The sequence below is a fragment of the Acipenser ruthenus genome, chromosome 23, assembly GCF_902713425.1.
Source record: "Acipenser ruthenus chromosome 23, fAciRut3.2 maternal haplotype, whole genome shotgun sequence".
NCBI classification, from domain to species: Eukaryota; Metazoa; Chordata; class Actinopteri; order Acipenseriformes; family Acipenseridae; genus Acipenser; species Acipenser ruthenus.
Window position 1 is genome coordinate 11,343,596 of NC_081211.1, and position 22,267 is coordinate 11,365,862.

The window sequence follows — 22,267 nt, forward strand, 5'->3', positions numbered from 1 at the left end:
GTATTTGAAAATAAATCACATTAAAAAATATGTGATTTAAGTAATTCCAGCGGACACTAACAAATGTTTCTAATGTATATAGATATAAGTTAAGGTTAAAATATTATTTAAATTAATATAATTTAGATTTAAATGGCAGTTAGACTGTAAATCCATTTCTAAAACGGGTTGCATAATAAACTGGGACCCGTTACCATTATCTTGTGTATTTAGAAAATGGATTTTACTCTTCCAGAAACGTTAGCTTTTTATAAGGTAAATATTTTATTGTTTTAAAACTTGCTGGTATAATATGCTGTGCGGTCCAGTGGTTAAAGAAACGGGCTTGTAACCAGGAGGTCCCCGGTTCAAATCTCACCTCAGCCACTGACTCATTGTGTGACCCTGAGCAAGTCACTTAACCTCCTTGTGCTCTGTTTTTTGGGTGAGACGTAGTTGTAAGCGACTCTGCAGCTGATGCATAGTTCACACACCCTAGTCTCTGTAAGTCGCCTTAGATAAAGGTGTCTGCTAAATAAACAAATAATATATATATATAGCCTACATATGCATTATGATAGGCTTAACTACAAAATACACAATGACAATAATACAACAAACATGGTGGAGCGGGTTTTCTGATGAGTCTCATAGAGATTTAGTTGTTGTAGATGTATTGTTTTTAAATGTCTTACCATGTTTTTCTATGTGTTGTTTAAAGTTATGTTGTCGTTGAATAGTACTTTTGCACTTCTGACAATGCCAGTGGCTTCTGTTTACTTTTGAAGAACTTTTCATTTCAGCACAATAACAGGGAATGATGCGCCTGTCTGTGGAAATAAACAATAATAATATATACTACTAATTATAATAATCTTGATTTGATATAGCGCCCTTCATAACCACATATCTCAAAGCACTTCACAAATAAGGGGAAAACAGATAACATAACACTAAAACAACCATGACATATACAAAGTGATCTGCAAAATACTATCACAATTAGAAATAAAGAATATAATAACAGCAGGAAAAAAAGTCAATTTAAATAAGTGGCTTTTCAGACAGCAACTCATAATCTCTGATCTCAATAGGTGTTCCTATGTAACAATGTTACATGAGAAAAAAGTTCACAAATTCGAAAGGACTGTATAATGGTTATTGACCAATGATATTGATTGGGGTAAGAATCACATGTTTAAAGCATTGCGAGTTTACGAAATTAATAATCACAGTGTATCTTCTTCTGCGAGGGCTGCTGCGTGACGTCACTGCAGCTTTGTAAAGCCGCTGCGGAGCGGATTGCGACTCGAAACCAAAGAGATCACGAGTGACCGGCTAATCGTAATGCAAATAACGACTACAACTGCTGACCGCCTGTTAGCAGTCATTTAAACAAACATATTGTACTAAATCAGTGATAAGTGATGTATAATGTGCCAATAAAATCAATGATTTCTGGCTGTCGTTTTTGTTTGTTTGTTTCAAGTCCAATATGGCGCCACATTCGCTGCCGCCACTAAGCTTCACCGGAAGTGAAAGTGCTCTATATTTCAAACTGGAGGACTGTTTGCACGCGCCCATTGTACCGGATATCGACTGCAAGTCTCCCGCGTGGTTGCAGTTCTTGAAGTTCGGCTGCTTCTGTGAAATTAACAAAACAAGGTAAAAGAAACGCCAGATGATTCGCATTTACAATCAACAACGCCGCTATCTAGCACAGGACACACCGGCTACACGCAAGCAGGGTGGGTATTGTGCAGTACAGCAGTAACTGCCATTGCTTCAGAGGGACATCCTCCTACCCGTTACCCGTTTCTGAGGGGATTGCTGAATGTAAACCTTACGCGTTGTTCACGTTACAACGTGTAATGTGAAAAACGCGGAACGTGTGCTCAATCACATTTTTACAACGAAAATATTTAACTTTCTTTTAATTTACAATTCAAACAACTTCTCGAATGAACATCACAAGTATATCCCAATTCTCAATCACTGTTCTGATCGATTCTTCCTAATCAGCGAAGGAGTAAATGTACTAACTGAACTACGACACACATAATGGTTGCTGTTGTTGATTTTGTTGTTGTTATTATTAATACAAAACGTCCTGTGGATATTTTTTTTATCGTTCAGTCATTTTCATCTGAAAAAGTGGCGCGTCATAGGGGCTTCCTTTACTGAAGGTTCTTAACACGCGTGTTAGCCAAAGATAAGGCGCCTACTAGATAGTGCTTTATCAACCACGATAAAGCGCGATTTAAAGCATAAGACCTCTGCCTTAAAAATAACACGATGGTACTCATCAGCATCTGCTGAATATGCAAATGCATGGTGATGTATTCAAATGAAGTGGCATGAGAGCACTAACGAGGCTAATGATAGACAGACGATATTAACTAAACTGTGCTAACAGGTATATGTATGTACAATACTACACATCTGAAACTCTGTAAATAAGTGAGACTGATTTTAAAATAAATGCGTTTATATACTAATACGCACATATACCAGCCGACTGCATAAAATAAATACATGCGTCTATATACAGGTATATTATGATTAAATAAAACTGTACAAACAAAATCAGTAACAGGACATTGAAAATAAATGTGTTTATGTAGCCTATAGACATAAAAAGCACGCAAAATCTTACTATGCAAAAAAAAAATGGTCATAACTTACTATGCAAACAAAACAAAAAAAAAAGACAACTGCGTTCAAACAGACATCACTGAAACACGGTAATATAAATAAATAAAGGAAATGGGGTTTGCAATCACAACAGCACATAATATCAGAGAAGGAATAGTTCTCCTGAATCACAGACCTGCACACAGTTTCTCTCCACACGATTTGGGCACAGCTATACCATTGCATGTGTCGGCTGGCACTGGGGTCCAAGGAGGGGTCAAGAGTAACACCTAGGATTTTAGCATAAGGGGATGGAGAGAGTGATAGTGTTGTTGAAGCTGACACCCTGAGTGTTGTTGAAGCTGACACCCTGGGATCCTTCAAGAAGCTGCTTGATGAGATTCTGGGATCAATAAGCTACTAACAACCAAACGAGCAAGATGGGCTGAATGGCCTCCTCTCGTTTGTAAACTTTCTTATGTTCTTATGTTCTTATGATAGGGGTTGTGACATGAGAGCATCAGGGAGGAGACTTGCATTCAACACACCCAGTCTTTGATTACACATTTACACACTTTATAAGGTGGGCTTCTGCCCTGCCACACACTTTCCCCCTTGTGCATCGCACACATGGCTGGAATCGGCCAGCGCCCCCCCTTGAATAATCCCCCCCTTAAACTCCAGCCATTTCCCCACAAGGGATACAGCAGCCCCTCCCTCTGTGGCTCTGGGATACAGCAGCCCCTCCCTCTGGCTGTGGTGCGGAGACGGTGGCTCCTCCCCCTTCCGGCTCTGGAGACGGTGGCTCCTCCCACTTTCAGATCTGGAGACGGTGGCCCCTCCCCCTTCCGGCTCTGGAGACGGTGGCTCCTCCCCCTCCTGGCTCTGGAGACGGTGGCTCCTCCCCCTTCCGGCTCTGGAGACGGTGGCTCCTCCCCTTCTGGCTCTGGATACGGTGGCTCCTCCCCCTTCCGGCTCCAGAGACGGTGGCTCCTCCCTCTCCCGGCTCTGGAGAATGTTGGACAGATCTGGGTTAAGGCTTGTAGACAGCATGTAAAAGCACCATGATGAGAATGCCTGGTTTCTGTGTCTTGCTGTGTGACAGATAGGATGATGCAATCCACAGAGTGCGATTCGTCCACGGAGGACCTGGCAGCCACTCCCAGCAACGTGGCCACACGTTCCACCAAGAGGAAAAGCAGAGTCGAGGAAACCGAGGCCATAGCCACTTCATCACACCCGCAAGGTGAGAGAGCTCTCAAACACACTGTGCTGTAGCGCTCCGTGCTGCTTACAGCATCATAGACACTGCTTCCTCTTTATAGTACTAACTGACTAACACTAAAATATAGCATCGCCTCACCATGGATCAACCAAGTGAATGAAATATCACAGGAGGGCTATATATACATATTTTAAAAGATCGCTAATCTACCATAAAAGCCAATGTTGGCTTTTATGGTAGACAGTGGGGCCCATAAAATAAATATTAATTTCTGTGTTTTTTCCCTGTGTCGTATGCATGCAATTAAAACAGGTAAACTCCAGTTCACAATCAAATTAAGCAGCATTGCATTGAATACATTATATTTAGCAACCTGAACAAAACTTAAATATTGTCATCAGAAGATACTATTCAGTTAGTCTGTAACAGTGCATTCAGACAGCTGAATGGCTGATTCGAAACGCTGGGTGTCAACACAAAAACTCCACTGCGAGGAACAAAACACGATCTCTCTTTCTGTATTGAGAAGGAGGCGGCTCATTTGTTCAGTCGTGCAGTTCTGGGGTACATGTCTTTTATTATAGAGCTTTGTTTTTTGTCACGGGGGTTTTCTGAGGATGCAGTGTTTCTAAGTGAACAGCAGTGATTGCTGTGGGTGCTCTGACCAGTTGCCCCAATGCCCCTCAAAATGCATGTCTCTTCACTGGCATGGCCGCAGTGCCCTTTCTGCTACAGCAACTAGAGAGACGCCTGTATTAAAAAGTGTTTGGGTCTAAATAATAACATGATTACGTGAATTGGGTTAATTTGCACCAATTCCATACACAACACTGGTGTCAATATGTGTGAATGCTCTATGATGGGGAAAAAAAGCCAGCATATGAGATGTTTTAAAGTGACGCACGAGAGGGACGATATCAATGTGATTGAAATGCCTGGCAGTGCAGAGGTGCTGTGTTAACACCAGCACAATACAGGAACCCAGCTGTGATGATGATGAAACGTGTGCGAGTGCATGTTGCATAAACACTGTGCTTAAAATGAAACGCTGCATTCAAGACATTTTTAAAATAAAAATACACTTCAGGGTTGTGTGTTGCACACGTGCCATTAACAAAATGGAAACTTAACATAAAGAAAAGAATTATAATGAAGGGCTGAAAGGCAGGTCAATAATTAAAATTTAAAAAACAGAAGTGGAACGGTTACCGTATCAAGCTTTGTGAACTCCAATAAACCAATGTTGTCTTTCGCCACTCCAATCGTAGTGTGCTTCAAGTTTTGAGTTAACACAAACAGATTTCTATCGTTTGTTGCATCTTCTTTAGCAGCTGTATCTTATCCCAGGTATATTCGGTTCCATGCAAACATGCACATGAAACTCGACTCGTTGTCACGTGAATACATCGTATCCGCATTAATCTGCATTGGTACGGCCCACTTTTCAGAACAGAACAGCATAGCAACGCATTTCCTGAAAAGTACGGCAAAAACATTGTGAGTAAAAGTGTCGTGACTCGTCCATGTAAACGCCATCGTTGTTTGACTTCACAAGTCTGAGGATGATTTAATTGAGCTAGTTACATGACAAGCTGATAATATCTCTTGAGTTCAGCCAAAGAAGCAGGCACTGTGATGTTAATGTTACCATCATGAAAAACAGTAAGGTAGTTTTGTACTGAAGCACGGTCAGCCGCTGCAGGAAAACAAAGAGTATTTCTCAAACTGACCATTTTAAGAACGGTGAAAGCAGAACACATAGAAATACTTGGGACTGTAATTAGGAAATGTACTCCTGGGGAAATAAAAATGGTTAGATGTACAGTAAAAACATAAGCGCTGGCTGTGTTGCATGCTGTGAGACCAGGACTGGACTCACACTGAACAGGGACACTCAGCATGTTACACCTGCACACAAACAGACTTCCATACACAACACTTATGTCACAAATATCAAACGCAGAGTTAATCACAGGCATCAGCTGCATAGTGTACCTATTGAACAGAATGAGGCAACAAACAAGTGAGGACTAAAAGAAGTTCATGTTTTAGTATCATGTTAGGGTCTTAAGTTGTAGTTGAAGCAGTTGAATATGGTAACAGCCAACTTGCTCTTAAAGTGGCACCCCACAATTTGATTGGCCACCAATTTCTTCTGGCCCTGGAGCCGTTGGCTCCAAAGGCAATCATTTAGTCTGGAGCCCTGTTGAGGCTGCTTGCTGCTTGATACAAAAACAAACAAACATAAGTTTCTGAATAAATAAATAGCTATTATTAAGTTAAACAGTTTTTCTTGCTGTGGCCAACAATTAGCTGTATATATGAATCACGCAACATTCTACACTTTGACATTGACTTCAGTTTAGTGGCCTTGGGAGCCTCTACAAATGTATTGAACTGAAGGCCATTTTGGCCTTTCCCGTTTTGTTGGCAATTCAGAGCCCTGCTGTTGTGTAAAGAGAGAAATCTTTACGATGTGTTCAGTATTTCACAAATGAATGGGCCTGCTTTTGTTTCAGTGGAAAACCAGGCTGTGGAGCCAGAGGAAATGAAGGAGGCGACAAACGGAGCAGAGAAAGAGGAAGAAACCCTGGAGAAGGAGGTGAGCGACACAGAAGAGGAGATTCGTCAAGGACAAGAGGTCGCTACGGAGTCGGTCCCGCTCACACAGAGCAGCCGTGCAGAGCGCTGGAAGCAGGAGTTTCTGGAATGGTTCATCTGGAAATTTGAGGTAAGCCTTACACATTTTTACCTTGTGCAGAAAAAAAAAATCACGCTTCTGCCAAGTTTCAGGAATAACGGCAACGTATGATGACGTATCACTTTAAACAATAAACCACACAGCCTTATGAAGACACACGAGCATAAGAACCGTTCGCATTGCTGGCAGTCTGGAGTTTATCAAGGGCATGGTATGAAATGCTCTGCTGGAGAGAAGGACACATCTTGTGTCAATTGGAGCCCCTGTATTTGATTTGTATGTCTATGGGGGCACCAGTGTGGCGTAGAAATATATTGTCAGCTAAAATGCCAGAATACCATGCCCTATAAAACGGAACATAATATTTTTCTTCACTAGGCTTCAAATGATAGACAGTCCATCAAATATAAAATGATTTTTTTTTCTGTATATTGATATCAGTAAACGGGGCCTGTCTTTCACAACACGCTAGCTTTTTCCACACCTGCCTAAAAAAAAAAAAGAAAGAGAAAAGCGAGTTAAAATACTCTGACGACTCAATTGTTTGCATCATTTCTATCAATTTCAATCTATAATGTTTATTATATCTGCTGTAAATGTGTTGTTTTGCAGACACGGCACAAAGGTACTGTAATCACTCAGTGTTTTATTAAAGTTAGTAAAATGACAATACGTATATTTGTAACTTATTTAAAAAGTGTGATTTCATATGATGCAAACACTGAAAGGTGGATAGTTTTTTGCTGTGTTCTCTGTAGGTTGCCCGCTGTAAGATATATTTTAGTTTTTTGCTGTGTTCTCTGTAGGTTGCCCGCTGTAAGATATATTTGAGTTTTTTGCTGTGTTCTCTGTAGGTTGCCCGCTGTAAGATATATTTGAGTTTTTTGCTGTGTTGTCTGTAGGTTGCCCGCTGTAAGATATATTTGAGTTTTTTGCTGTGTTGTCTGTAGGTTGCCCGCTGTAAGATATATTTGAGTTTTTTGCTGTGTTCTCTGTAGGTTGCCAGCTGTAAGATATATTTCAGTTTTTTGTATTTTTGGAACACATTGATTGATTTCGGCTGGTCATTCATTCAAATGCACAACAATTGGGTCATGCATGAGTGCTGTGAGGAATACACATCTAAGAGCCAGTGCACACCAGGCACGAACTGAACAAAAAGAATTGAAGCAGTAGAATGGAGATTTAGCGTGGTTGACTTGGCCTGTGGTGTGGATTAGTTCATTTAAATCAATGTGTTCATTTCTTTATTCCCTGCTTCATCCGTGTCCGGTGTGCTCAGCAGATCGGTGACTCTGTCATCCCTGTTCCTGTATTTTCAATATGTTCTATATGTGTAGCCTGTTTAAAATGAAGCATTCACATCATTTAATGGGATTGAGATTAAATTGCAAAACCTGCGTGTGAGGCTTCTCTGAGCCGCTGGGTAAAGAGATTCACTTTAGGAATTAGAGTGTGGAGATCCGCTTCAACCACGGAAAGATTCAGGTGAGTTGACAAAGCTGGACCCCGGTCGTGTAGACTGCTGTGAGAGCCTTACAAAAAAAAAACACACTTTCAATAATTATATATATATATACACATATAGTGCTACCCCATTATAATGTGGCTGTCGGGGTCCATAATTAGGAGAGCGCGTTATTTGTGTTTCACCTTATAACGAATATTGGCATTTTTCTTGCCGAAATCATTTCCAATGCCCACAAGCCAAATCAATATTGCAGCGTACGGTGGAAAATGAAGGAAGGAGACTGTGGCAAAGTGGCTGCTGAGTAGATACAGGTGCAGAGGTGATACAGTGCAAGAATAATCACAAAGGAAACTGGAATCCGGTTTGGAAAAGGGGTCTTTATTTTAATAGAAATCCCGGTCTGGTGACCAAACAGTAATCCTCCGGAAGTACACACCAATGTGTGAAGCACTGCAGGAAATGATAATCATGGCTTACAAACAGGGTTTCCCCTGGGTTCTAAATTTTTGTAGTCACTAGTGACTAATACTTTCTAAAAACATTAGTCACTCCAGATATTCAGTAGTCACTACTGGCGCACAGCTCAAGTCTTCAAGGGTGTTATGAATCCTGTTTTTTTATGTTATACCTTAAATCACTGTATTGACCAAAACAATTATTTAATTAAACCATTTTAATAATGCTCTACAGTTTAAATAAATTGGTAATTTACAGCTGTAAAGTTTTAGAACATTAAAACTCAAGAACCAGATTTTTTTGCCCTGAAAAGTTACATACAGACACAGAATGCATTATGAATTACTTATACCATGTATGTCTTTTTACAATAAAAAGAAAAAAAAAAGTGTGTTAGAATATTACATACAACCCATGGAGTTTTGCAATGAGGATGAAACTTTGCTGCTTGTTTTCTTTTTCTGTTATCTGACGCTTGTGAGCTTTGTTTGTTCTTTTTTTTCTGCTGTTCCGAATCCAAGTCTTCATTTTCTACAACTTGTTGTTCTGTTTGTTCTGTTTCACTCTTGCTGAAAAAACGAGTGGATTTTCTTCTGCGACATTTTACAGTATTGGCTAACAGTTTTGTTTTTTAATTCGCGCGCACAAGTTTACCGCAATCATGTATTTATATTGATGATAGTTATAGAAAAGAAGGCAAATAAAAGTTCACTATCCACGCATCTCTACAGCTGACCTCAATACGAAAACATATTACTGGCATTTTTAAATTATTGGTGACTAAAACGTACAGTACTGATGCTAATTCACTGGGCGTGAGCTGGGGTGAAGGATAAGGCAGAAGAAGCAGCAAGGAGCAGTTAGTAGGACAGAATGTGGTCACTGACTGAGGGCGACGATGCCGCACATCCTAGGGGCAGAGGACCCAGCAACCGAAACGGGATAGAAAAGATGGTCACTGACTGAGGGCGACGATGCCGACACATCTCAGGGGTGAAAGGACCCAGCGACCGAAGACAGGATAGAAAAGAGGTCACTGACTGAGGGCGACGATGCCGCACATCCCAGGGGCGGAGGACCCAGCAACCGAAAACACATATGAGGGTTATGACTTGGAAAGCCGCCCCTCGAGAGGAGATGAGAGAGGTACCCAGCATCTGAGGCTTCTGTAAGGGGCGCTCGTAAAACCCCTGATTGGTCGAGACGTCACGCTGCCTGGGACCTGAAAATAAGGACAAAGCATAGAGGTTAGTATAGGACTCAGCACGAGTGACCACGTCCTGAAGAGAGGCAGAATAGAAGAGAGCCTCGAGAGAGATGAGCGCAGGAGCTGCGACAGGACAGAGTTTGGCCGGGGGTCCGCTCTGACTCACGTGATGAGAACCCCCCTGAAGGTAAGGGAGGCGGATGCCTAGCCCTGAGGTCGGGGAAGTGAGACTCACTTGCCCCCCAAAGGATGGACCCCCGGCACCTCACGAAAACTCCCACACCGTGAGACAAACAAAAGACAGCACATGCCAACGCATAACATAAACAAAAGACCAGAAGGACGAACAGGACAAACAGAGGGAGATTAGTAATTGTTAGTAGGATGTGACTATGTGTATACCTGCCGCTCGGTGGAGAGGAAAAACCCCCCTTGAGGCCGATTAGGGGAAAACCTCTGGTGGCCCCGGCGGACAGGTAGCCCCCACTCCGGTAATGCTAGCGATTTTAAAATGGGCTGCAACTATATGAGAGGAGAATGAATGAATGAAAGAATCCACTGCAGAAGAGGGCCAGCTCCCCACATTCATGATCTGGCTGTGATTGATGTTGGCCCTTGCAGCAGAGGGGGCTGTGCCTACAGAATGATTTGGGGGGTGGGGTGGGGGAGGCGTGCTCTGGAGGCGAGGTAGGTTGAGATCCAGTGACGAGTGATCCGAGGAGTGGGGTAGAGTAGAGGAGGGAGGCTTGCTCTGGAGGGTGGAGAGGTGGGTTGAGAACCAGTGATGAGTGATGATAGGAGCGAGAGGAATCAATTAACTGAGGGTCCTTGGGGGGGTAGAGGAAGGAGGCTTGCTCTGGAGGGTGGAGAGGTGGGTTGAGAACCAGCGATGAGAGATGATAGGAGCGAGAGGAATCAATGAACTGAGGGTCTAGGGGGCAAGGGGGGGGGGTTAAGGTTTCTTGCTGGGGAGATACCTTGATGTTGAAAAGAAGGGAAGATAGGGGACTCTACTTGACAGCTGAATGAACTAACCATGCTGAAATTGATCCATCTTGGAGGTACGGCCGAATGATGAAGTAAATTAGAAGCAGAAGAAACTTCGAGTTCTGAGGAGACTGAAGAAGGCTGAGATGCAGAGAGATACCTTGACGTTGAAAAGAATGGGCAGATAGGGGACTCTGCTTGACCGCTGAATGAAGTGACCACGCTGAAATGGATCCGTCGTGGAGGTACACAACTGAATGATGGAGTAAAATTAGAAATAGAAGAAACTGTGGATTCTGAGCTCCTGAGAAGACAGAAGAGGGCTCAGATGCAGATGATCTCCATAGGTAGATCCTTGTATGGGGCGAAGTGGCATTTCCGAAGAGTAGAATGAGCAAACAGAGAATGTTCATTGATGTAGACAAGCGGGAAGGTGAGGCAGAAGGGAAGGCTCTTAAGAATCTCACGGAGGGTCAGGCGAACTGCTGGTATGGAGAAAATGGGGGGGGGGGGGGGGGGGAGAGAGAGAGAATCCCTACCATGGACGATGAAAGCCAGGATCTGGTTTTGTTTGAAGGAATAGGATGAATCCGATTCTGGGCACAGAAGGCTGAAAACACTGATCAAGCTGTAGAATATGAAGCTCTCAAAGAAGGGCGAGGGCTGCAGACATGAAATGCGGAGCAGATTGAAGCAGGTTACTGAGAGTAGGATTCAGTCAAATAGCAGCTGATGAAGCCGGGGAGTCTGCTGGGGGGGGGGGGGGGGGGGGGCAGCAGACGGGACCAGCTGACGGAACTTGGATACCGAAAGTAGAGGCCGAAGGGGAGCTGGAACTGAGGGTTGAGGTAGCGGCTGGAACTGAACGAACATTGTAAATTGACTGCTGGGGAAGCTCAGCACATTTTGTGCTCCATTTTCTGGAAACAAGGGAAGAGAGGAGATGTCGACCATCCTACGTGTTAGTTAATACAGGATCGATCAGCGGTCTGCTACTATCCTGTCTGCTTGAAATGGAAAAGGTGAACTCACATTCAGAGATTGGGTTTCACAACTCCAGTCATTCTCCTAGTAGTGGAACTCCTTAACTCATAATCAAGACAGATTTCCAGTCTCATACCACGTCTCTCACCATGCATTAATGCTGTAATATTTGAGAGGATGTGAGGACATCCGAATAGATTGCTGAGAAGGTCAAGCACCTCGTATTTTGATTAGATGGGGATTAGCATTAGCCTTGATTGTGGAATGCTGCCGTGATCTGCATATTGGAGGAAAGCGGAAGCGTTGGAAGCTCTGGAGTAGTGCAGGTACAGATTTAAACTGTAAACTAAAGCAACTTTGCATGCTATAATAGTGAGTAGATCTGAAGAGGAAGCAGAGATCTGCTGCAGTGAGGAGCAATTAACAGAGAGGACGGGATCTGCTGAACGGTGCAGAGATCTGAAGAAGTAACGATGAAGCACTGTCAATGATGAGCAGTGGTCTGCTGTAGAAAGAGAGATCTGCTGAAGCAGTGATCTGTTATTGTGAATGGTGGACTGCCATTGGTAGAGTGTGGTGGTCTGCTGCAGAGCGCAGAGATCTGCTGAAGCAGTGATCTGTAATGGTGAACGGTGGACTGCCATCGGTAGTGTGGTGGTCTGCTGTAGAGCATAGAGATCTGCTGAATGCGGTGGATATTGGTCTTTGAGTGAAAAGTGATTTAGATAAAGCCAGAGATGAAGAATGCATAGAGCTGAGGCCGCTGTAGAACCTGAGAGGATGAAGAATGCGTTGCTCTGAGGCTATTGCAAAATTTATTGATTTGGTCGGGAGCAGTCTGAGTGTATTGTCTAATCGCAGGGTAGGAGGACACTTGACTGAAATGATGATAGTTGTAGGACATGGTTTCCGTTTCTGACTGGCAGCTCACGTTGCTGAAATGAAAACTTGAAGGTTGAATAAAGTGCCTTGGTGAAATTTGTCGGTTTGAAGGAGAGAAGCCAGATGAGGAAGCACGAATCCGGGAACAGGAAGAGGTCACTGGGATGGAAGCCTGGTGCAGGGAAGCTGGAAGTTAATGTGACGGTAGATTCGGAGCATCTCAGAAAGCCGACAAGTGCATGGCTTCATGACCATGTCCTCGAAGGGCGGTGGGGGGGGGGGCAGGTAGAGTTGAAATTGAAGAATGTCAGTTGATAGAGATAGACAAAGGATGAGGCAGGAGGGGAATTCCCGAGAATCCCTCACAGTGATAACTGCGAGAATAGATAGAAAAGCTGTAGTGTCCGAGCTTCGCAGTGATACCAAACTGGTTTAATACATATAGAGAGAGAACTTATGGTATTATACTGCCATCCAGAGGTTATGATTGCAATTAAACCATTGACTTGAGTGAATCAGGGTAGAATCTATTAAGTTATTACGATTAAATCCTTGTCTATGTAGAACAACATTTGCTTTAGATTTGAATAATAAATATTCTAGACATGTTTTAGGACAGTTAGTCATGAATATAGATAAGTTAACGCAGTATTTAGATGTCATGGTTCGGCGTGTTGAATTCGTCTCCGCCAGTTGTGAAAGAGCAGCAACAGGAAGCCGGAAGATTGCAGTACCGAGGCACAGAGCACGCAGAGCCTGATGAAGCTGCCTGGTCACCATAGCAACTTACCACTCCCCGCAGTCACTCAATGAGGGCGTTGCCGTGGTAACCATGGTCTGTGAGGCACCGGTGGAAAAGTTACAGTACAATAGTGTCGTTGGAGAATGTTGTGACCAGTCAAGTCACGAGCCGCCACTGGTTGAAATGGAGCTTATAATGGGTTGGATATGTCTTTAAAAGGTTGAACGTAGCTGATGGAGGTCCAGGGCAGGATCTTCTGATGGAACGATAATTGTGCTGGCTCTGTGGGAGCGGGGGAGGGGCGTCTGATTGCAGGCGAGGAGTAAAGAAAGATTCTGCAGACAAGGCCTCGTGGTGGAAATTAAATAGAGCTAAAGGAAGGCAATCGCAGACAACGGAAATGTCGATGTCTTGTCGAAGGAGCTTGAAAGTTTAACGGAGGACCAGACTTTCTGATAAAGTTGCAGACAAGTTGAGTAATGAAGCTGCGCCCCGGATGGCTCTGATGCTGAGGTGGAGACCGGGTGGAACAGGAAAGAGTAACGTTGGAGCTCTTGAAGCCGAAAAGAGAAGCTGAATAAAAAGAAAGATCACCTGAGCAGGTAGGAAAATTATTGATAATATCTTGGCAGCGATGTGCAGAGAAATGACCTGCAGTGAGAGAGACAACGAAGTTTAGATATTAGCGGTGAAGCACGAAACAACGGTGTCTGAGCGTTTGCTACTAAAACGAAACACTAGACACTAGGTGATCAGGTCTTAAATAGTAAATAGATGCTAATTAACGGGAGATTAGAAAATTAAAAGATTAGAAGATTAGAGGCCCCCAGCTCCACGCCCCCTGAACCTCGCAATCTAACATTTAAAAAATAATAATAAAATGCTTACCTAGTATCAGTGTAATGGATGTCCCTGCTTGTTACCACACAAATCACTGATGATGGCAGGGAAATTAGAGAGAGCTTCAGTCGCAAGACATTTTTGGCGTTTTTAATCTTGATGGTATTTCGTCTTAATCGCCCTTTGCTAGTAATGTACTGGTATTGAGCAAACAATCCACATTTTTTCACTGGATTGAAAGCTAAAAACTCTTACTACGCTCACACCAGACGTAACGGCTTGTCAAACTAGACCGCATGACAATACTGCGGTTTCTGACTGGCCATACATTCTGTATTTTGAAATTAACCAATAATACTTAAGTTACAATAAACTTTAATCGAGTCATTGAAACAAATAAATATCGACTTGCAGGCATGAACTCACACAGGAAATAAAATGAGTTAAAGACTAGGCTTTTAGTTTAAATCCCAGACAGACTGCAGTAACCGCCCAACTGTTTATATTACATTTAAACAGGCCTTTTTAAAATGTACATATTTAATATGTAAATTAGTCGTGTGTGCACTGAACGCTCTGTCACAGCACATCAGTCTGGTGTTAGCGACTAAACGTTGATTGACATTTTTCATTCTTGGCCACCAAGTAAATATTTTGGACAGTTTTCAAAACAATTGTTGCTTTATTTTTACAACACACGTTGGTGTTGTTGTGATAAACGCGTATATCTGCTTCAGGTTAAACGATAGGCGTGTTACACAGAACACTACAAATAAAATGTCAGATATACACTATGTATTTCTTTGGTTTTGTGGATTTGTTAGGTTTTTAACTTATTTTAATATTGCACATAATGATATGGTTTTGAAAATGCTACTTACCAAAACCATGCTGCACGTGAACTGTATATTACATAATAATTTCCTTTATTCCGATTCCAGTGGTGTTTTCTCAATGAAAGATGTATTGCAGGCATATATACAGTGCCGTTTTATCATGCTCGATAGGCCTACTGGTGAAATGGTCAAGAGACAGTTGGTGCTTAACACATACGGAATAATTTTGGCCCTGAATTTTAGCATTTTTGGTCATAGAAAAGATACATTTCACATATTTTATAACTTTACCGTCGGCTTTTTTTTTTTTTTAGTTAATGATGCGTTTTCGGTTCACAAATCTTCTGCACGCAGTATTTTTAAGCACAACTATAATAACCTATATTTCAGCAGTCACTGCCGAAGCTGATTACTTATTCTTCCAGAGGTAATGGTCGGGTGTAACAGGGATACGAGGTTATATTTGCGCCGGGCTATGTTGTCAACAAGCCTGATGTTGTTGTCCAGGCTTTACTGTGAAAATGACTGTAACCAGGGAGGGTGTGTGATCGCATTCTACTGGACTGGAGAATAAAAACACGGGAGTTTAATTATGAAAACGCAAGTGTAAACAAACAAGTAAAAAAGATTAGCCTGTCGTCAGACATGTCATGGTAATACAACATGCATTCATTTACTGCGTATCGGTATTGATTGTGTCTGGTCAGGGAAGGGGGACACACGGGCGCGTTAAGAGAATTTCAGCGGGACATTTTTTATTTCAGCGGGGCATTGGCGCAATGGCGCGAACACTGCGGATGCAAAGGTTTGAGCAGAACTCTGTAATCGTGAAAGCGCAGCAGCAGAAGCTGTCAGGTTGCAAAGAATAATGTGAGGCTGAAAGCTACAGCAGCACCGAGCACAGCCTCATAAAGCGGTCTGGGTTACCATGGTAACTGACACGCAACATGAAACTGAGGCGCTGAATGGCTGACTGCATTTACATCATCTACCACGGGATGAGAACGTTGCAGAGTCAATGAATCTGAGGCCGAGGCGCTGATCTGATCAGCAGCAGTAACTCTATGGTTTAGCGATCCCTTCTTTTGAAGAAAGAGACGTCGTGTGTGATTTTAACAAAAGGGATTTTTTTTTTATAGTACAAACAGAAACGATCGTCACTGGTGACGATTCCACATTTTTTTTTGTCGTCACTTTCAAAAAACATTCGCAAATTACGAGAGTGACGATTGACAGCGAAACCCCTGCTTACAAAACCCCAGTAAATAACAACACGTTATCCGCCCCACAATAACGCTAAACACAGTCACCAGTCCGGGTGCATGCAATAGTGCTCGAGGTGGGTGATAACAATAAACAGTGACTGTGGTGTTGTTGTTCCAGGTAGTGCTGGCCCAAAGCGACAGCTCCGGAGATGTGTTAACCGTCTAGTGAATTTACAAACAAAAGACAATTACTAACAGTGCTACAAACAAACAAAACACTCCCAAACACTTTTCACAATACAATTCAATGGGGTCCTTCCAGTTCCGTATCTGGCTTTGAACCAAGCGAAGGAAAAGATTTACGATCCTCCGTCCCCTTTATGCTGTCACGCATGACCCCTTGGTAAACGAGTGCAGCTCTCTCTACTGTCTGCAGCTGCTACCTCGTTTACCTTCCAGGTCAATACATTCCTGCAACAGAGTCTCGCCTTCTTCCAGACTGACCGACTTCCCAGCCCGGGGAAAGAACTGTCAGGCCAGCCCGTCCAAAGCCTTTCCCTTTCGCTGCTTAGCGCCCTCACAGGTCGGGAGGGAGATTTACAACCAGAACTCATTCTATTTCTGTCACAGAGACACACACAATTTGCAGGTACTCGAATCCAGGGTTTATTGGGACGATTATTCCTGGCCTGGACCACACCAAAAACAACAAACAGTCTCGCTGTCTCCCAGCAGCACATTCACACAGCAGCTTGTCTCACTCGGCTCTGCTCCGCCCTGTATGCTTTCATGTCCCGCCTCCCCGGACGTCACCCACCAATCCCAGCGGAGGCAAGCTTACCACTTCCCTGCTAGCAAACACACACACAAACAAACAGCAGGGTCCGTAGACCTGTCGTGTAACAGTCTAACTCCCCGGCTGTTACAATATATACAGTATAATACAAACTGCTATTGCACCAGTTTAAGGTTTACACCACTCTTAAAGTGTGTATTTTTAATAATAAATGTTGTAAACTGTAAATAAATAACACAGAAGCACAAAAATGCAATGCAAGCACAGGAGCTTAATGAGCACTACATGTCCCAGTTATATGAGTCACGATCTTAACCCTTTGCGGTCCATTGTCGGACTGGGTCCGACATTGCAATTATTCCTCACAGGTCCTTTGTCGGACTGGGTCCGACATCATTATAGCAACGCAATAAATGGGTGTCTAGTCGTTTTTTCTCCGGAAAAAGCCGAGAAAACCATTCAATTGCCGAGTGGGAGCGACAGGAGCCGAGACAAGTCGAAAAAAAAAAAAAAAAAAAAAAGGCGTATCTCATGAATAGTCATACATGGTATCAGGTATCAGATAACGGGGGCGGTCGTAAGTAAACAAGTTGGCTGACTGAATCAGCGCACAGAAAACACGGACATTTGCAGAGCTTTTTTGAGATGTTATAGTAATAAAATAATGACTTGGATCGCATTATTGAGGAGTTTGGTGGTAAAACGAGTGATCCGGAGATGATCGATCGGTATGTACTATTATTATTATTATTATTTATTTCTTACATAGGTGAACGCTATCGCAAACGAAAGGGTGGGGCGGGGCTGGAGATGCCTAGTGAGTGCTTTGTTGATATGCAGGGCCATTTAAACCCGTTTGACTGTGGAAAAAAATACTTTTAAACAGCGCGTCTAAAATTAACTGCGCGTGTGAAAATTAATTATACCTGACGTGCCTGACGCGCAATTAATAAATGGACCGCAAAGGGTTAATGTGTTATAACAGATTCTGCACTATAACAGGTCGTGTTATAACGGGTAGCACTGTATATGCATACTTTGGAAGGGTGGTGGGCAATTCACTGACACACACGGGAGACACAAGGTTTCATTGAAAACGCCGCACTGGTGCCCAGTTTTATTATTTTCTATATTTTCTGTTAGCCCGCAGAGGGCGCTGTTGTTCGTGGCCTGAATACCCACAACGGTAAACAGGACCACAGAAATACCAATACTGGTAAACAGTTAATACTGGCGCACTCACAGAATCATCATCAGAACTGCACACACCGGCCCTACACACATTCTGCTGTCCATGTAAATAACAGAACAAGAGAAACTGCAAAAACAGGCAGCTACTGGAACATGTGAAAAGTACATTCATTGTGACCACTGAAGAGTTAGCCATTGAAGAGTTAGAAAATAAAAACTAAACTAAACCATGTTTCTGTGTGGGACTCATTTTTAAGTCCCCCCTTGACTGTGAGCTTGAAAATTGCTACAGGTCACTTCTGAGACAGACATGTGGAAATGCCAAATACTAAACCGGTACCTGTCCCATCATAAATTATTATCTTTACAAATATAATAATGTATGAATCTCCGACACTAAAAAGCTGATTTTATTATATCATTCTAATCAACACGTTTCATTAATAGCTATCTTAATGAACTGAAAGGTTGTACAGAATGTCACCGCTGCATCATCAAAACATGAATCCATCTTTAACTGTATAACAACATTACCAATAGGAACTAAAGTATTCAAATGAAAAGGCACGTAAATAAACCATTTCAAATTGTGCTTGTCGGTGCTGTAATTAAATCAGATCTGTGCTCTGTTCATAAAGGCTTGGCACTGAAAGAGTTAAGCATCCACTAAGCTTATATGTTCCAGTAAATCCGCCTCAGCTGCCGTATCTTTCTTGCATATTTCTAGTATTGTTCTCTCACTTGTCTGACTTTTTATCTGTTGCTTTTTCAGCCTGATGATGAGACCCCAGATCTAGAAGTGACTGGTGAGGCAGGAGAGCAGGAGGAAGCCGGGGCCCACAGTGTTGTAGCTGGCCAGGAGAGTGTGCCCGTGGCTGGGAGAGCCGAGTTAGAAGTACCCCAAAGCCCCTTGTCTTGGCTTTGCAAGTATGTGAAGTACAGGGACTCCTTCATTGTAGATTCCCAGATGCAGGAGGGAGCGTCCGACCCCTCAGATCCCTCTGAAACCCAGGAAGAGAGACATGCCTTGGAAACTGAACCAGGGGCTGAAGAGAGAAAGGCAGGGACCCAGCGTGCTTTAGCTGGCCAGGAGAGCGTGCCCGTGGCTGGGGGGGGCCATTACAGCTTGTCTTGTCTTTGTAAGTTCATAATCTACAGAGACTCCTTTGTTGTAGATTTCTCTGACCCCTCTGAGGCTGAGCTGGTAGACGCCATCGCTGCTGTGCAGTTCCTGATGGACAAGTTTGAAGTGGACCTGGTGTGCGTGGTGAAGGGCTTGCTGAAGAACAGCGGTGATTTCCACGCTGCGCAGCACTACCTGCGCACCGGCCGCAGAGCGGACGGGAGACCCCTCTGGACACAGCACGACGACCTGGCTCTGCAGTCAGGAGACCCCGCCACAAAACAGGCTCTAATACTCAAGTACGGGGAGGAGGACGTGGCCAGGAGGGGGGCATTTTTCAGTGCCTGACCTGCAGAGGGATTAAAGGCTGTTTTTTGCTCTTGTTGTTTTTGTATGTTGATTTAATAAAAATAAAAAAGACTGTGAAATGGTTCACATTTTTCAGTGCAGTTTGGAAACTGGATTGTTTTGGTTCAGATTTAAAAAATGTTTTTGTGACGATGACAATATTACTGTCTCCTGTTTGTAAAAATGAATACACCAGGATATCAAAGAGAATGTGTTTGTCAGCTGAAATCCTGACGTTGGTTAATAAATGTATTATCTTTGTTACCAAGTTTTTCCCCACTGTAAAAAAAAACTAATAGTTATCTGACAAGATGGACAATCTGCATTTTTCTTCTGAATTGTTCCTAATAAAAAATGTGATTTCTGCGCATTTTATATTGTTGGTGTTCATTCATCGAGGTGTGGATATACAGAGTATACAGAGACCTGTCAAGTAAATTGGAGTGGGAGGCTCGCTCTCTTCACACGATGGAGCTGTGATCACGTCGCTCATCATGAGAACAACAGACTTTTAAAGCTTTGAAGCATCACTCTTTTAGTTCAGTCGCCCGTCACATTGAAAAGAATGAATTCAATGCACACGTCATGTGCAGGCAAACTAAAATCTCCTCTATCATCTTTCTAATAGAGCGGTGATGTGATTTGCACAGACAAGGTGTTGGATGGGATTTATGTAAAGGTGTGTTTTCACTGGCAGGTAAGCTCTGTTGAGCACTAGGACTGGCTGACACGGGGGGCTGGCTGTACACCAATACAGCCATCTGGTAGTCTCCACTGAAAAAGATGCAATGTGTACCTGTTGCAGTAACATCTTTACATAGATCTATAGAACTGCTTATCCAAGGGATGGAACTTGGTAAGGACATTCTTCAGCACAAAGATTCAGAATCTGAGGATGTACTGTATAAAGGCACCTGTACACCCATGCATTCACATGTACATATGCAGCACTACATTTATACATACATGTTGTATGATAGTAAAATAAATGTTCTACAGCAGAACATTTTAAATTATACAATGTTAGTGTCTCCCGTTTTGTTACATTGACATTTTTTTTTTTTTTTTTCCAAAAATAGGGTGGCAATTGTATTTCATAGTGCTGTATGTTATAAAGGGAGATCGTGTCTAACTAACCTGCTTGACTTTTTTGAGGATGCAACATTGACAATGTAAACTGCATTGTAATACAGTATTATTGTTTAGTTTTCACAAAGTAACATAAATAAGATTATCAGCTCAGATGCTACTGTGTACTAAACACAATCTCAAATATCAGTGAATAGATACAGAGACAAGCCGTGGCACCAGCAAGAGGTTCAAATGAAATAAATAAATTACAACATGAAAGAAAAATACATGTGGGTATATGTGACAGGGTAGCGTTGCAGGCCCAGATGTTATTGGCAGGCAAAGAGACAGAGGCAAGGAAACTGTAGTTAAAGCGCTTCTGCGCTGTTTAATAAACAAAAGGAAATCAAAAAGTCAAACAAAACACTGCTCAAAGCAAAAATAAAACAGTTAAACAAAAACAAAACTTTCACAATAAAACACTTACAAACACTTACTTACAAAATAACTGGCGCAAGGGCCAAAACAAAAAGTTTAAACAAAATACAAACATGTGGGCTGAGCATGAGCTTTCACTGCAGTTCTTCTTTTTCAAAACCCACCCGTCCACCCGTCCACCCGTCCACCCGTCCACCCGTCCACCCGTCCACACGTCCACCAAACAAAGCAATTTCCCCTTTTTTATACCATGTGGCTGGAGCCTAATTATCAATGATTCAATTAGCTCCAGCCACATTCTCACATGTATTTTCAATTAGCTCCAGCCACATTCTCACATGTATTTTCAATTAGCTCCAGCCACATTCTCACATGTATTTTTGGCAGGGATAGGAAATTAACCCCATCCCTGCCAACCACCACCAAATCACCACACAACAATAATATTATTATTTACAGGCAGGGCCCTGCCCTGCCACATTTACCCCCCCTTGTGCGCAGCACACATGGCCCCATGGCCACCTCCCCCCACCCCCTTTGAAAGCCATCCACCCTCCCTCAAGTCCCCTATTGTCCTCTCTCTCCCATCATTGAGGGAGGGTTAGTCCATAGTCCGGTGCCTTCCTGGCAGGACCGAGACCTGGCGACAGGGGACCCAGGCGTAGTGGCTGGGGCGTCAGGAGCGCAGGCAGGCGAGCAGTCGGCTGCAGCCCCAGGTAGAGGTGCGAGCCCAGGCGACTGTGGAGCGACGTCTGGGCAACCAGGGGGAGTGGAGCCGGAGACCAGGCGACCTCCTGTGCCGGTCTCATCACCTCCCCCCCCTTCTTCGTGGCCGGTAGCTCCCCTTTGTGCGGCTCCGGCCACAGTATTCCCTGCTGCCATGAAGGGCTGGCAGCAACCCCAAGCAAAGCGAAGCCTGTAGTGACCCCAGGCAACGGCGGCAGCGGACCCTCGGGAGGCGACGGCGGCAGCGGACACTCGGGAGGTGACGGGGGCAGCGGACCCTCGGGAGGCGACGGGGGCAGCGGACCCTCGGGAGGCGACGGCGGCAGCGGACCCTCGGGAGGCGACGGGGGCAGCGGACCCTCGGGAGGCGACGGGGGCAGCGGACCCTCGGGAGGCGACGGCGGCAGCGGACCCTCGGGAGGCGA

At 43.6% G+C, this 22,267-nt stretch overlaps 1 protein-coding gene across 1 annotated transcript; it reads left to right on the forward strand.

Annotated features, from left to right (window-relative positions):
- Positions 1 to 1,572: 1,572 nt before the first annotated feature.
- LOC131699750 (telomeric repeat-binding factor 2-interacting protein 1-like) lies at positions 1,573 to 19,955 on the forward strand. Its single transcript, XM_058997754.1, has 4 exons — positions 1,573 to 1,644; positions 3,719 to 3,859; positions 6,358 to 6,569; positions 18,909 to 19,955. The coding sequence occupies exons 2-4, from the start codon at positions 3,724 to 3,726 to the stop codon at positions 19,605 to 19,607; spliced, it is 1,047 nt and encodes a 348-aa protein (XP_058853737.1). The 5' UTR covers positions 1,573 to 1,644; positions 3,719 to 3,723; the 3' UTR covers positions 19,608 to 19,955.
- Positions 19,956 to 22,267: the final 2,312 nt, after the last annotated feature.

Excerpts from the sequence above, each read along its gene's own strand:
- LOC131699750 (XM_058997754.1), top strand. The coding sequence starts at position 3,724 with ATGATGCAATCCACAGAGTGCGATTCGTCCACGGAGGACCTGGCAGCC. Across the intron at positions 3,860-6,357 it reads CACTTCATCACACCCGCAAG|TGGAAAACCAGGCTGTGGAG; the intron begins GTGAGAGAGCTC and ends CTTTTGTTTCAG. Across the intron at positions 6,570-18,908 it reads GGTTCATCTGGAAATTTGAG|CCTGATGATGAGACCCCAGA; the intron begins GTAAGCCTTACA and ends TTGCTTTTTCAG.